The sequence below is a fragment of the Boleophthalmus pectinirostris genome, unplaced genomic scaffold (genome assembly GCF_026225935.1).
Source record: "Boleophthalmus pectinirostris isolate CB_2022bp ecotype Guang Dong unplaced genomic scaffold, ASM2622593v1 HiC_scaffold_3, whole genome shotgun sequence".
Classification (NCBI taxonomy): domain Eukaryota; kingdom Metazoa; phylum Chordata; class Actinopteri; order Gobiiformes; family Gobiidae; genus Boleophthalmus; species Boleophthalmus pectinirostris.
The window spans coordinates 40,956,144-40,971,281 of NW_026571299.1; the positions used below are offsets into that span (position 1 = coordinate 40,956,144).

At 38.7% G+C, this 15,138-nt stretch overlaps 2 protein-coding genes across 3 annotated transcripts in view; one reads left to right on the forward strand and one right to left on the reverse strand.

Moving 5' to 3' along the window:
• Window positions 1-1,851, forward strand: part of LOC110170242 (bcl-2-like protein 1) — a 3,624-nt gene extending 1,773 nt beyond the window's left edge. For both annotated transcript variants that reach the window (XM_020935884.2, XM_055160942.1), the window contains exons 2-3: window positions 1-544; window positions 1,000-1,851. The exon at window positions 1-544 is cut by the window's left edge and continues 70 nt beyond it. In XM_020935884.2, coding sequence (XP_020791543.1) covers window positions 26-544; window positions 1,000-1,140 — 660 coding nt within the window. In that variant the 5' untranslated portion in view covers window positions 1-25 and the 3' untranslated portion in view covers window positions 1,141-1,851. The remainder of the gene's footprint in view (window positions 545-999) is intronic.
• A 7,580-nt stretch (window positions 1,852-9,431) lies between these two features.
• On the reverse strand, window positions 9,432-13,492 carry gata1a (GATA binding protein 1a). The gene is made up of 6 exons (XM_020935862.2): window positions 13,368-13,492; window positions 11,990-12,197; window positions 10,912-11,373; window positions 10,576-10,721; window positions 10,196-10,321; window positions 9,432-10,118 (listed from the first exon to the last, which is right to left on the reverse strand). The coding sequence occupies exons 2-6, from the start codon at window positions 12,186-12,188 to the stop codon at window positions 9,834-9,836; spliced, it is 1,218 nt and encodes a 405-aa protein (XP_020791521.1). The 5' UTR covers window positions 12,189-12,197; window positions 13,368-13,492; the 3' UTR covers window positions 9,432-9,833.
• Window positions 13,493-15,138: the final 1,646 nt, after the last annotated feature.

Below are 15,138 nucleotides of genomic sequence, written 5' to 3' on the forward strand. Positions count from 1 at the left end.
GTTTGTGATTCACAGTTTGGAAATAATGTCTCCCAGTAACCGAGAGCTGGTTGAATTCTTCATAAGCTACAAATTATTGCAGAAAAACTACCCAAGTTCGCTGCTTTTGCCAAACCCTGCTAGGGTCCAGTCTGACAGCGACAAGGCAGCTAATGTCCCAAATGGTCTGCTAGCAAACCCGAATGGCAACAGACAAACACTGGCCTCACTGCCTCCTGATGATCACTTAGAGGCTATTAAGACTGCTCTTAAAGACTCTGCAGATGAATTTGAAGAGTTATTCACACAAGCATTCAGCAACCTTTCGTCTCAGCTCGACATCACACCTGAAACAGCTTATAACAGCTTTAAAAGTGTCATGGACGAGGTGTTCAAGGATGGGGTTAATTGGGGAAGGATTGTGGGTCTTTTTGTGTTTGGAGGGGTTTTGAGTGTGGAGTGTGTGGAGAAGGACATGAGCAATCTGGTTCCTCGCATTGCTGACTGGATGACTATCTACCTGGATGAGAATATCACCGCATGGATTCAAAGCCAGGGAGGCTGGGTGAGTAACTTGTCCACAAGATTGCTGACATTTAGGACAGTACTAAGCACATGGTCACTGGTCAGTCACTTATCATGCCAATTCAAATGGTCTGGAAAAAATAATAATGAAGGCAAGATACTGCAGATGAATAGGGAAGACACTTTACATATACAGTACCAATACAAATTTTAGTGTAGTTTACTTAGATACATTTAGATTTAAGAAAAAGCATATTTTTAGCATTTTATGTTTACAAAATGAATGTTAACAAATAAAGCATTTATTTCGAAGTTACACCATGATTCAGCAAACTAATTAAAAACTTCATGGCGTAGAGAAGAAACTGATGTTTAAATTTATAAAATAAAAGAAAATCACAAAGTCTCATTTTAAATGGGTTAAATATGAAGTTTATTTTACTTTTTGGGATTTCTAATTTCTGTTTAAATTTTTTATTTTTTTTTGCATTGCAGCACAGCTTTGCTCAAATTTTTGGGCAGAATGCAGCAGCAGAGGCCAGAAGATCTCGAGAAACTCTGAAGAAATGGCTGCTAGTTGGAGTGGGGTTGCTAACTGGAGTGCTGGTTGCTATGTTCATTGCTAAGAAACAGTGAAGGTGCTTTACCAGATTACTACAGCACGCCTCAAGTAATGCTACGCCAATCAATATAAACAACCTGTTTAGTTAATGTTTACAAAAATGCTTTGTCTGCGTGTGCACTGACAAGATGTGCACCAGCCAACATGGCATGTAGGAGTGACCATTAATAATGTAGCTTGGTGAGCTCCTCTCACCCGCTGTGTTACGTGATTTTTATTTTTTTAATTCACAACAAAGATATTTGTATGTAACTCTTAAGACTGGAATTTATTTACATCTAAATTTGATAAGCTAAAAGTCAAAGTGATTTAGCTGGTTCAGTGAATTGAATATTTTGTTTCTTCTATCCCAGGACCAATAGAGCTCAACAATGATCACCCACATTGAGGATTCCTGAGTAAATTTCCAATTCATTTTTCCTATAGATCTTCATCAAAGGAGTCATTAGAATTTGAAAACATTTCAAACTACTGCGTTTTGAACATTAATTACCACACAACAGGTTAGCTTCCATTGTACGCTGACATTTTGAAAAGTCTATAGGGAAATTGAAAGGGAATTTTACTTTGAGGATCTCTAGGCTTTGACTGTTGATCTCCTTAGTAGATGCTCAGAAACTTGACAGTGTATGTTTCTTTTTCACTTGTACAGTACTGATAAGTTTCTTTTTGGCTGCACTGGAGTTTCAGGCATGCTTCAAAAAATAAATATATTTATGTTTTTGCATGAGTCTACTTCTTTACTGTAAAGAGCAGCTCCCTGTGGTTGCCCACTGCTCCTAACAGATTGCTCCGGCAGCAGGGCGAAAAATGTGTAAAATGTATATTACTAATTTTCCTCAAAAATAACATGTCTTAAAGGTGCACTGTGTACTTTTTCTTATGTGAGGGCTGCCATCCACTTGTTTCCATTGAAGGTCTTCTTTTGCTGCAATGTTTGTTTCTATTGCTTAGAAATATCTTGAAAAACAAACATCCGTTCTTACAGTGATTTAGTTGTCTCTCATCAGTTCTAACCTTCTTGAACTGGTGGTAGTAATAATGGCATAGATAGTAGATCCTTCACCAGAAAAATTTGATAATGCACATGCAACCTTAAATCACATGGAGCTTTTTGTGACTGTGTTGACACTGTTCTTCAGTCCATTAACACATGCCAATAGCAGCAGGATTTTATCCAAATGGTAGGCCAAATATTCATTGTGTACTAAATATCCCATATAGGGTCATTGTGCTGCTTTATTCTTACCACCTGGGGGCGCCATTGTGCCATTGATTTAAACTGTAATATAACATCAGACCTTTCCTACGCTGAACTCCGTACAGCCCTACCCAAAACAGAACAGCTATAGAGCCAGAGCAGACAGGACAGAAATGGAATACAAAGTTCTAGTCATGAGTGAGTGAGTGAGTGGTGTTGGTTTCAGAGTGCTGGCGCTGTTGGTGCCATATTCTCTGGAGCAGATAGAGAGCTTCACTAGAGGCACTCTGGTGAAGGGTATACTAGTAACCCTGCTACGATAAAGTCCCACTGTGTAACTTGTTTTTGTTACGAAATAGACTATATGTTTGTTTTTTTCATTTGGGATGTTATTTCACTGAACTAAGTAGACAGACATGCATTACATGCTTACTTGTGTAGATAGACCAGATGCACGTGGGCTATCTACACAAATCTGGCTCTGAGCTTGTTTTACTTGGAAGAGGGCCTCTTCCTGCATGTCTTCATGGAAATGTTGTTCAGTTGGCAATAATTAGGCCTATGCCACATTATAGTACAACGGTTTAGGGGACACCATGGAGAGTGTTATTATGTATACTGCCCTACACAGGCAAAAGTCCTTAACTTGCCAGAGTGTGAAACTGAGAAAAATGACTTCTTCAAGCTTCAAAAAAGCTTCTGTTTTGTCTAAACAAAATTTGACAACTAGTTGCTTTAATGAAATATTTGTATGTGAAATATATTGAGCTCAAAATTTACCTTTGACCCTTATTTGGCATTTACTGTGCTACTGCCTTATGCCTTTGCACAACTCCTTATTTTTGACACAGGACACAAAGGCAGAGTACAGTAACTACCAAATAAGGGTCAAAGGTCAATTTTGAGCTCAATATTTTTCACATTTATTCACATGATAAAGGAAGTCTCAAATACCCTCAAAATGACATAAACTCATTTTTGACCCAACATGTTACTGCTGTCTGCCTTTGTAGTACTTTACTAGTACTAGTACTTTCAGTTTTCTATTTCCATAGAATCATGCAGGTGATGTGTAACCTCTATGAAGTTACATAACATAGTGTTGCTTTAAACATTAGCTTGATTTATCTTTTTTGAGAAAATACGATATTGCGGCATGAAACTTGTCATGTATTTATTCAGTTACAAGTGTTTTGATCTACATCACCTCTCCATAGATCTGACATGTAACTTGGTTTGGTGGCACAACATACTGTACAGGCAAAGTGACCCTATTTTTGGAGGACCGTTCCCCAGAAAATATACATAGTGCACCTTTAAGCAAACACAAATAGCCTATACAAAAGAATAGTCATTTTTTGGTATTTGTTACTTTGACACTTGTTGATTTGTCCTTAGTGAGTTTACTTATTAGGTTTTATTAATAATAGTCTCTGCAAACGTAACTCTTCCTGACGTAGCCGTCTAACTGTCAGCACTTGGCTGCGTGGACTAATGCCAAAAGTAAAAGCTCCCATGGCCTTACTGATAAACTTATCAGTTCTATACACTCCAAGTGCATAGGATCCCCCCACCCCAGGCCAGAGTGTGAACATAGTACACAAACCACAGTCTGCACTGTTTTCATGTTGTTCTATAAGCTAATACTTTTGCATTTTCTAGCACCAGCAAGACTCCCTTGAAAATGTACTGTAATGTGACTGTGTACACTGTACAATACACAGTACTTGCAAAGGCCTATATTTAGAAATTTATATCTTTGAACAATTATTCATAAATAATGTTTATACACTGCCAGAAAGCATGGATGCATTTGTATTTATCTCTTTTTGAATTGTCTGACCTGTTGAGATCTTTGGTAGTGCAATATTTTACATCTTGTTTCATATCCTTTCTACATGGGGAGGAATATTTTCAATATCTAGTAATAATGATTTGTCTGTCACCCATATTGTCAGGAGAAATAAAAGAGGGGGTACATTTATTTGATATATGGGAAGAAAGGCTGCCTTCAGGGGAGTCTAAATTGAGAAATTGAAATTTGCGACATTTGTGAAAGTGTATTTGGTAATTTGATAAGCTTTTTTTTTTTTAAATGACAGTCATTTATGTAATTTATCTCATATCATCAGCTGTTATCATCTAGTTTTATCTGAAAAAAATGTCAGAAGCAGGTGTTTGATTGTTGTTTTGGTTTTTGGATGGTCTTTTTGCTCATTTTACTTTAACTAGAATATATATAAAGAGAAGCATTATGATACAACATATAAGTAGGCCTACTGTAACTAATTAAGTCTTTATTTATATAGTACTTTTCACAGACATATGTCACAAAGACACATTACAGATCATTATTCAGCATTACTCATTCACTCCATACCCAGTAAGGGTAAGCTACTATTGTAGTCACAGCTGGGGCTGACTGACAGTACCAGTCATTGCCATCAGTTCCTCTGACCACCACCACTCACACCCACACCACTTTCATACTAGGCAATGTGGGTGAAGTGTCTTGCCTAAGGACACAATGACAGTATATGTGACTAGAGCACCACTGTGGCACCTGATTTTCCCTGTGGTCTCCCATCCAAGTACTAACCAGGCCCAGCCTTGCTTAGCTCTGGGAACTGATGGGATGTCAGGCTTTGACAAGCCAATATGGCTTGTGTGGTTATAACCTACAGCCCAGAGCCAATTAAAGCACCTTTTCCTTTTCTAAGGTCCCTAAATCTGAAATAGGGCTTTAGTTAGTTAGTTTAAACTTTCCTCTGATTTTATGTTTGTCATTTATAATGACTCAAAATGCATAAAAATGTATCTGCAATTTGGTGTGAAATGACCCTTTATACAAAAAATTCTATCTCCTTTAACAGAACAAGAATGGAACGGCAACATCGGGTTGCCCAAACCTTTCTGTACAGATTTTGTATGTTCTCCCTGTGTCTGGGTGGGTTTCTTCCAGACACTCTGGTTTCCCCCATCAACTCAAAGCATGCACCATTGGTAAAATCCTCCAAATAACATAATTCTGACTAAGCCCAGCTACAAAATCATGGAGTTGGGTCCCCAGATGGGTAACTATGTGCCCACTGCTAATGAAGAGATGCCTCAATGGCACTGACGGATGAGTGAAATGCATTCTAAAGCAGTTAACTGTTTTCTTGGAGTTTTATGGCAGTGTCATGGATTGGGCTGCGCTGACTGAATCAAAACTTGATCACTTTGAACATTTCTGCCATATATTGATGTATATATTGTGGATGCTCAATAACATAGTGATCTAGGCACACTTTCTCACTAGATGTTGGTTCATGTGATCTCAGGCCCTCAGGTTCTGTGGGCAAAGGCCTGACCCCGAACCCCAGGCCTGGCTCCATGGTGGGTGCCACTCTGGATAATTTCATGATCCTTGCTTTTGTTCTGAGATCCTGAGTGTCCCAGACTCCACCAGAGCTGCCCTTTGCCACAGGTTCTGTTAATTTTTTTTATGGACAGAATTTCTAGGTGTCAGAATTTCACCTCTGCTGTTTGCAGATTATGTTGTCCTGATCAATACAACATGCACTGGGGCGATTTGAAGTCGAGTGTGAAGTGGCTGGGATGCAATTCAGCTCCTCTAAATCAGAGGCTGTGTTTATCGAGCAGAAAGAGATGCCTAGCCCTCTCTAGGTGGGTGGAGAGTCCCTGCCTCAAGTGAAGGAGTTCATCTGTCTCTGGGCCTTGTTCACGAGTGAGGGAAGGATGGAGCGTGAGATTTACAGATGGAATGGTGCAGCGTCTGCAGTGATGTGGTTGCTGTGTTGGAGCGTTATGGTGAAGAAGGTTTCAAAAGGCAAAGCTCTTGGTTTACCAGTTAATCAATGATCCTACTCTCATCTATGTACCAAAAGTACAAGACCATCGATACAAGCGGTCTGGTGATACAAGCGGATACAAGGAGTTTCCTTTGCAGAGTGGCTGGGCACTCCCTTAGAGATAGGATGAGGAGCTCAATCAGGAGCTGAGAGGAGCTTGGCGTAGAGCCACTGCTGACCCACATTGACAGGAACAGCTGAGGTGGGTCAGGCATCTGTTCTAGATGCCTCCTGGACGCCTCTCAGGAGAGGTGTTCAGGTTATGTCCCACTGAAAGGAGGCCCCAGGCAAGCTCAAGGACCTATGTCTCTCAGCTGGCCTGGGAACATCTCGAGATCCCCAAAAGTGTTTGTGGAAAGGGAAGTCTGGGCCTTCTTGCTCAGACTGCTGCCTCTGCCACCTGGTCCCAAGAAAATGGATGGATGGAAACCCAATTTTATGAAATATGAGGACAATTGCAGCAGGCTTTTCAGTGCATCAGAACCCTGAAATTTGAATAATTAAATAACCGAAAGCTCTGTATTTTCATTATCAGGCTGAAATTTTTGTCAGCCTTTATTTATTTAACTTTTTATTAAATTAATGATTAATTGTTTAGATATTATTACCCACAAAAGAATAATAAGTCTAAATGTGTCACTCAAAGACGTCTATTGGTATATATTTATTGTACAGTCTATTTTGTAACATTCTGTTACATGCTCCCAATTGGTATTGTATTCTGAATACTTAAAATACCCTGTAGTCCTTTGATTTAAAAAACTGCATTGAATACCACCAAATGAAACTGTTCTTCATTTGTTCAGTTAGTAACTTCACAATACTGTACCTAGCCCTTTCATGTATGAATTATGATAGGCTACTTCAGGCATCTTTAGGCATGAAAAAAAAATCACCTTAATTTTTTTCAAACATGCATTCTTCAAGGAGTTGGTGACATGTTCACTAGGGTGGACAACGCACATTTGAACAACAAATGAAATATGTGATTGAGAAAACTATTTTTAAAAACACTGCTCTGCGCTTCAAAGGAGGTGCGGTGGCACTGGGTCTTCCTCGTCTTGGTGTCTGGATGGAAGTTGCATTTATTAGCATACGAGCTACAGACGCCTTGAAATGCAGAAGATCCTTCTTGTCACATTCTGTAGATGTGCCAGGCAGTCACGGTGGTCAAGAAGTGGAAAAACACTTGGAGGTACCATCCTTTTTTGGGTTTTTTTGTTTTTGTTTTTTTTGCATCTGTGGAGGTATATTGCTACACACTGATCCATGAGACCTACACCTCCCATATGGGTGCTTTGCCAGTTTCCATACAAAATAACCTTTTTCTGCTAAAGACACACTGCACTGATGTACTTAAGTACATCTGAAAGAGTCTGCATATTGGGAATTCAGAAACGAACACTCATGAGTCTGTTGGGGATTGGATGACTGCTGTTACAATATCTGGGTATTTTTGTAAAATGTTTGAATGAGTCAGTGAAGATAATCATGTTATGCAAATGTGTTGTATTGTCGTTGATGCCCACGCATTTGTTATTGGCGTTGTGCCACATGCATTTCATATCGGTTTCCACTAAAGGTTATGCAAAGTGACATAATCTCCAATTTTTCACCACCACAAAAGCGCATCAAACATTTCACTCCAGTATCATCAGCAATTTGTATTTTTTTTTCTGAAAACATGACTCCAGAGATAATTTCCTTTTTCCCAACATTACAGCCAAGCAGAAAACATTTTACCACACACCAGTCCTTGCAAATGTCAATTTTCAAAGTTCTTTCTTGATGCTCCATAGATGCACCTTTGGTTACAACAACTCCACTTCTTGTAATAGAAAGATTTCACTTTACCCATTTTTTTCCCTGTTTCTCTCGATAATCCAGATTCAAACCCATGCTCAGATCCATCTTCCCTTCCCATTCCGCAGTCGACTGTGACTAAACAATTTAAATTTATTCTCTGCTGGTTAAGCAGATAAAACAAAGCAAAGCTTCAAAATTGCATCTGATTTTGCTCATAAAATCCTCATAAAAGCACAAAACTCCACAACAGTTTAATATGAAGTACAGTAGACTTGATGATAAATAACAAAATTTTGATTAAAATGTCATATGGAATCTTATAATTTTAACTCAAATTCTAACCTTTTTTAAAATATATATATATATATATATATATATTATTTTTTTTTAGCATCAATTAGTCTGTTGGATTTAAGTGCTTTAAGTGGCTTGGTTTATTTTACAATTTCTGCAGAATTTGCATAGGGAAACTAAACGCTTACTGTAAAACTGTTAGTGAAGCCTGTACAAAGGGTCCATTATAAAAGAGAAGTGAGCACAAAGGTCTAGATACAACTTAGACAACTGTGGCCAACTATTCAAATTACATCCAAAACAAACCAACCGAATACAGTAGCTGCACATAGAGAGGTGGGATGATGATTGACATACTAGATAATATCATGAATGCTGTTTTGAAAATGTGGTGCATTTTAATATCAACTATATAAATTAATAATAAATAATAACAAAACTGTTGAAAATCCAATCCTGTGATCAGTGTTTCCCAACAATGGAGGAGACAATGGTGTCATTTTTGCAACTATAATCTAAAGATACTTAGTCATTTTTTATTAGCTGCCCAAGAGTTATTTAAATAAAATGCTAACAATTGTAATGCTGATTTAATTACGAAAACATTGAACATGATGACCAAGTTGTTGTTGTTGTAATTTGGTGATTTTTTAGTTTTCGTTTGTTTTTAGAGAAAAACTTCTATGTGTCCTTTTTATAGGGGCCATAGGGGACCCAGATACAGTTGTGATTGTACTATTTGTGGAGCGCAGGCTATATACAGTTCCACTGAAACTCAGATTTAGCACAGTTTTCTTTGACTAAAATAATATTGTCTGAATATAGTTATCAGGATACTAAAAACAACTTTGATATGTTTTCAGTGTTGTCCACTCCTAGCTGCACACATTTTATTGACCTTACAATCAAATAAAAGAACCCAATGCAAAAAAAAAAAAAAAACATTAAAAGCAATACTTCAGTGTCAACAGTGCACAAGGAAACTCAGCAGCATTAGGGATAGATCAGTCTCACTCAATAGTCTCTAAACCCATCAGTACAAGTTAATCAGTGAAATAGAAAGTCCAATGTGTAAATAAGGTTTTATAAGTTTTCACCATACAAGAGAAAAGATGGCGATTTCAGTGCCAGAAGGAACACATCACAAGAATACAGAAAGCAAAAGCAGATTGTTTAATTTACTCATGATGAGGAGATTGAACAATATTGTTCAACATGCTCGGGTTGAGGAGTCTCCCTCTATGTGACAAGATCTGGGATGAGATCATTAATGTCCCACCATGTCAGTAGGCATATCACCTGAATTGAGTTATAACACACTAATACAGCAAGGACTGGAAATACATTCAGACATTTTATTGGGCATCTATAGTTACAAATATAAGAGCAAAATACATGCAAACCATACAAGAAAAAAACAAAAACAATTGCTCAGATGTCCTCAGATAGAAAAGCCAAACATTTTCTCCCCTGATGTTCCAAAAGAGTTCCCTGTTATAGCTTGCTCTTGCAGCAGACTAAAGTGCCACACTGAGGGCAACACCAGTGTGGGCTACACTAGTGTGGGCACCATGCCTGAGCTGAGGTGGTGAGTATATGGCAGGGCTCCGGGCGGGTGCAGGGCGGCTGGGCCTGAGATGAGGTGTGGTGAGTGACTGTATGTTAGCAGAGTCCCAGGTGCTAGAGAGAAGGGCCCACTCTCCTCCAGATGAGACATATGGGGCATCTCTGAGTATGGCTCCATCATGGCTGTCTTCTTACTCTTCTTGTTCTTGCTAGACACCTTTCTATTGCGTGTTTGAATGCCATCTTTCTTCATGGTCAAGGGGCGGTTAACCTGAACACATATATCAGAGTATGGTTAATACAAAGGAAAGTTAGACATAGTTTCATTAATGTGTGTGCACCACGCACATTGTGCAGTTTAAAGTAGAGGCCACAGGCGTTGCACACAGGTTCACCATTAGAGTTCCGCCTCCACAGTGTGGTGGTGCTGGTGTGGCAGTTGGCACAAATAGTCCCTGCTCGCTTGCTCACAATCTGAAAACATATACAAACACAACAAGTTAATTATGACTGGTTTTATATAGATATTGGCACATATGTTCAATATCATCAGGGAGCGGAGCTAATAATTATGTATTTCATTGGCAAGTTGAAAGTGCTAAATGATGGTTATCATTTAATCAAAGCCCATTAGGCCTTGTCCATTAGGAAAACAATCAAAACTTCTTACTGAAGCTTTTATATTGCTTTTTTTTGTGTTTTTGTTAATATCATTTGTGTGTTTATACCAGTCTTTTCTTTGGCCGGATCAGAGGTCGGTTCTGGCCATTCATCTTGTGGTACAATCCACAGGCGTTACACAGGTAGTGGCCTGTCCCATCACGTCGCCATAGAGGGGTGGCTGTGGCCCCACAGTTCACACATTCTCTGGCCTCTGGAAGGAAGTACATTTCAAACATGAGAGTACATGAATCATCAGTTTGTACAATGTAGTCATCTTATCAGCAATATACTTTAAAAGACTTCACAAATTGAAATCTAATGTTTCTCTTTTTTTTTTAACCTGAACGTGATAAATTTTTTTTAATAAGTTTTTGTACCAAGTGGCTTCTAATGTTACTGACCTGGTGTAGACACCCGGAGCTTGCTGCGTAGTTTGGGGGAGTAGGAGGGATTGATCCAGGTGGGGCTGTTGTACAGGCCTGTGGAGTTGAACTCTTGAGGGGGGGTCATGTATGAGCTGTAAGCATTTAGCATGTGATGGGAGGCTGGAGTGTACACACTCCCCGCTGCGGGGGTCAGGTTCATAAAACTGCTGGTGACCACAGACCCCCCCAGAGGGCTGGAGCGCTCAGCCTTCAATGCATCCTGCAGCCGGGGACTTTCACAGGCCTCCCTGCCTGGGGATGTGCAGTAGGATGAGGGGAGGCCCGGGCTGTATAGAGACACACTGGGCTGTGCTTTAGACAGAGTATTGCTGCTCCAGCTGGAAGAGGGAGGGTAGGCCGAGCTCAGGGAATGACTGCTTGGACCATCTAACAGCTGCAAGTTGGTGAAGAGACCAGGAGAGCTGAACACCTGCCGCACTGTTTACACAGACAGAGGTGTAGTTAAGAGCTACATACAACACAGTATAACACACATTTAGGGAATCAACAACATGCATTCATACACCTCTTTAATTTAAATATCACATACACTGCTCGCAAATTATTAGGAAAAGGCTATATTTGCATACAAAGTCACACTGTAGTGTTTTTATAAAATGCATTTGTTTAGTAAGGACAGTGCATAATATTAATGAACATCTTCAAAAATTAGATTATTGTTATTAATAGCCTCTGTCCATTATAGAAAGTGTCCCCCAGTAAGAGATTGTGATAACAGTGCTCATTAAGGACAAGGTTATGCTGATGTCTAAAATGCTTAACATGCATCACGGTGAAAATACTGTAATGACTCAGCACTTCATGGACTCTTGCCCTCATGGGCATAGTGTTGTGCTTTTAACTTTATGTTTCGGTTTTCACGCACAACCATGATTGGTTTTCACACACTTTTGACAAAACAATAAACACATCAGAATAAATTAAAATGTTTGAAGCCATAACCAATCCATCTTAGAAAAATACATTTTACCTATGTTTAAGCAATTGTAATATTTCCTGCAGAAATTAAATGTATGATCAGACCAAAACTGACCTGAGTTGTGTCTGTATGAAGGTCTGCTGGTGCTGTTGAAGAAGGAGGGCAGGATGTAATCTGAGTCAGAGGCAGAGAAGAAGGACTCGCTCTCATCTCCAGGGGGCAATAGACCCCCCTCTGAGGAGAAACTGGACAGAGGGTCTGAGGTGAGCAGTGATGGGCTCTCCCAGTGGGAGTGTTCTGATGAATCCTCCATCTTAAGTATCTGACAACATAAATGTGTTTATGTGAACATAAGACCAAACCAAGCTAATACAAAATCAAATCATGTTTTGCTGTCAATGCTAACATTATGCCAGCTCAATGTCTCTTTCTTTGTTGCTATTGGATTGTCTAATTTAAGCTTATGTCCTTGAGTCTAGCTCAGTGGCTGAGTGTCTTTGACTAAGAAGACTATACAGTACCACTGTCTCCTCTCGGGCCTTACACCAATGACTTTAGTTAAATATTAGGGACTAGATCACTTGACAGCAGGCTTTCTTAAACTTCCTTTTCTAGGATCCTCATTTGACTGTGGTTGAAAGCTACAACTAAAAATAAAGAGTTGTACAAAATGAGTGACAGCAGCAGTGACCAAATGGTTCCAGCAGGCCTTTTTATACACTAGGTGTGACACTTACATGATGCAAAAGAAGGGCCCTTAGGGACACAATGTGTACAAACAACACAATATAGTGGCTACAGGTGCATTTTCTTAAGATGAGCCTGATGTGGCTTCTAACCATTTAAAATATGCTCACAAAACATGTACATTAAAAAAGGACAAACAAGCATATGAAGAGAGTTAAAGATCGTGTTTATAGAGTTGATAATAAAGTTGTAATTTTTTATGTAAAAAATGAAACTATTTGAAAACAGCAAATATGGCTAAAACATTTTAACTTCTCACTGAATCTTAAGTGGACTGATAACAAAATCTGACATTATATGAGCTGATAAACTGATAAGTCTGAAACAAAATCAGTTTTTGATTAATTAAAAAATTGTCACAATAATAAATGCTTGTTAAGAATAAAGAAAATACCCTTGACATAGCATTAAATTATACAGTGATGTTTTGGCCTATTTTTACTTTTCTTTTGAAAATATTTTTCTGAATCCATTTAATACAGACAATTACATTGGATGAACCAAATGCGATAGTTATAGAAAAATGTAAATTTTCAATACATGGAGGCTTTTAGGGCAGTTTGGAAGAGTAAAATGAATAAATTAACAAAAAACAGTGCACAATATGAATGTTTTCATTTTTAGAACACACAGAAGAGAGTCCTCTGACATCAGGCATATTGACCCTCAGAGGACAAATTCTGTTTGATTCAGTTTTCCAAACAAAGTTAATGGGACTAGGTGCAGAGCTTAGAGGCAAACTTACCTGTAAAGAGGTGGCAGAAGAAACTGGCACTGGTCTGTCAGTGATGAGACGATGCACTGATGACTTTACAAAAACTCCTCTAACACACTGAGGGTTAGGACTGGAGGGCGGCTACAGTTTAGCGGAGGACACACCTCTTTTGTCTTCTTCAACTTGAAATTGAATTGGTTCATTAATGAAATAATTTAGTATTGCATACAAATTTAAAGTTCTCTTATTCTTGTAAGTAGTACCAATTTACAAAAAGTACAAAAACTGATAAAAGGCCAGAGCCTTGTGTGCCAGTGAATTAACTTCATGGTTCTCTATGTTCTATTATGGAGAAACACAGCCTGAAAGTATTGTTTGGTCCCATAATCAAACCTTGGCATGAACACCATAACAGTTCTACCAATTCAGTTTCATGAAGATCATGGCTTGAAGCTTACATTTGGGCCTAAAGCACAGATGACAGTGAAGAGGAAAGTGAGGAAGAAAAGTGATGCAGGAGCAATATTGTTCAGCCTCAGATAAGCATCATGGAAAAGAGCCTAATGGACTTTTAAACAAAGTGAATAAAAAATGCAAACATCTCGGTTTCTTTGTGGTGTGACAAAGCTCACTGGAATACAGCAATGCAAATGCACTGAAAGTGGAGCAATAATATATAGTAAGATATGGTCAAACACAAGTCCTATTCTATCACACGTATTTGATAGTCAAAGTGGAGCTCTCATCGACCTCTGTCTTCATTTTCAGTTTTCAAAAAAATCTATTGGAAAACTGTAGGGCACAAGTCTGGCTTTATATTTAACTAGCCACAGCAGTAAAATGCCTTACCAGTTAAAGCAGATAGGAGTGATCAGTTGGACAATGCAAATTAAAAGTGCCAACAAAATGAGCAGAATCTGAGTAACATTACAATTGCAATTTAATTTTAAATAAATTGGTCAGGATACAAGTTAAAATAACCCCAGTTTTGGTCCTTGTTTTGACAGACATTGCAATGAACAACTCAAAAATGTGTGTTTTAATTATATAGCAAATATTTATGTTAACTGACAGAAGCAGGGATGCCAATTTGAACCATCAGCCCTTCCAACCACCTCCGTTCACTCATACAAAACATTCATACCAGACAAGATGAGCGAGGTGTCTTTCTCAAGAACACAACAACAGGATGCACTGCTCTGAGGATTGAACTGCTGACCTTTGGGTTAGTGGGAGAATGAATCTCACCACTGCTGCCTATGATAATCTAAATCTAAAACCTTACTACAGCCACAAATAGTGCTGTTTTTAAAGGTACACTGCGCAACTTTTCTGGTGGGGGGTCCGTCACTTGCTTGTCTCCATGGAAATGTTATTCCCTTGTCTAGATTGCTTCACGGTAGAAATGATCTATCTCAAGGAAGACAAATATAGGCTATATTACAGGTCAGATCTATGGGGAGGTAATCCTTTTCACAGAGAGTATTATTGAATTTTGAGCAACAGTAACACCCGTAATGGATACCTTCTAGACAGATGTATTTAATGTCATACCGTGCACCATTTAACTGAGTAAATTAGAATCCAGAAGATAGAAAAGCACATAAGGCCTCAATGATTCAGCCATTTTTGAAGCAACCACGTATTACAGTATAAACTTTTTACCTACAGTATAATAATTTATTCTACATTCTCCAACTATTCTCTCTTTGTTTTTAGATGTTCATATTGTCTGTGCTTTGGTGTGTATAGTAGAGTGACAGGGCCGTGGCTGTGCACTGGAGGCTGCTTCGCTCAGATA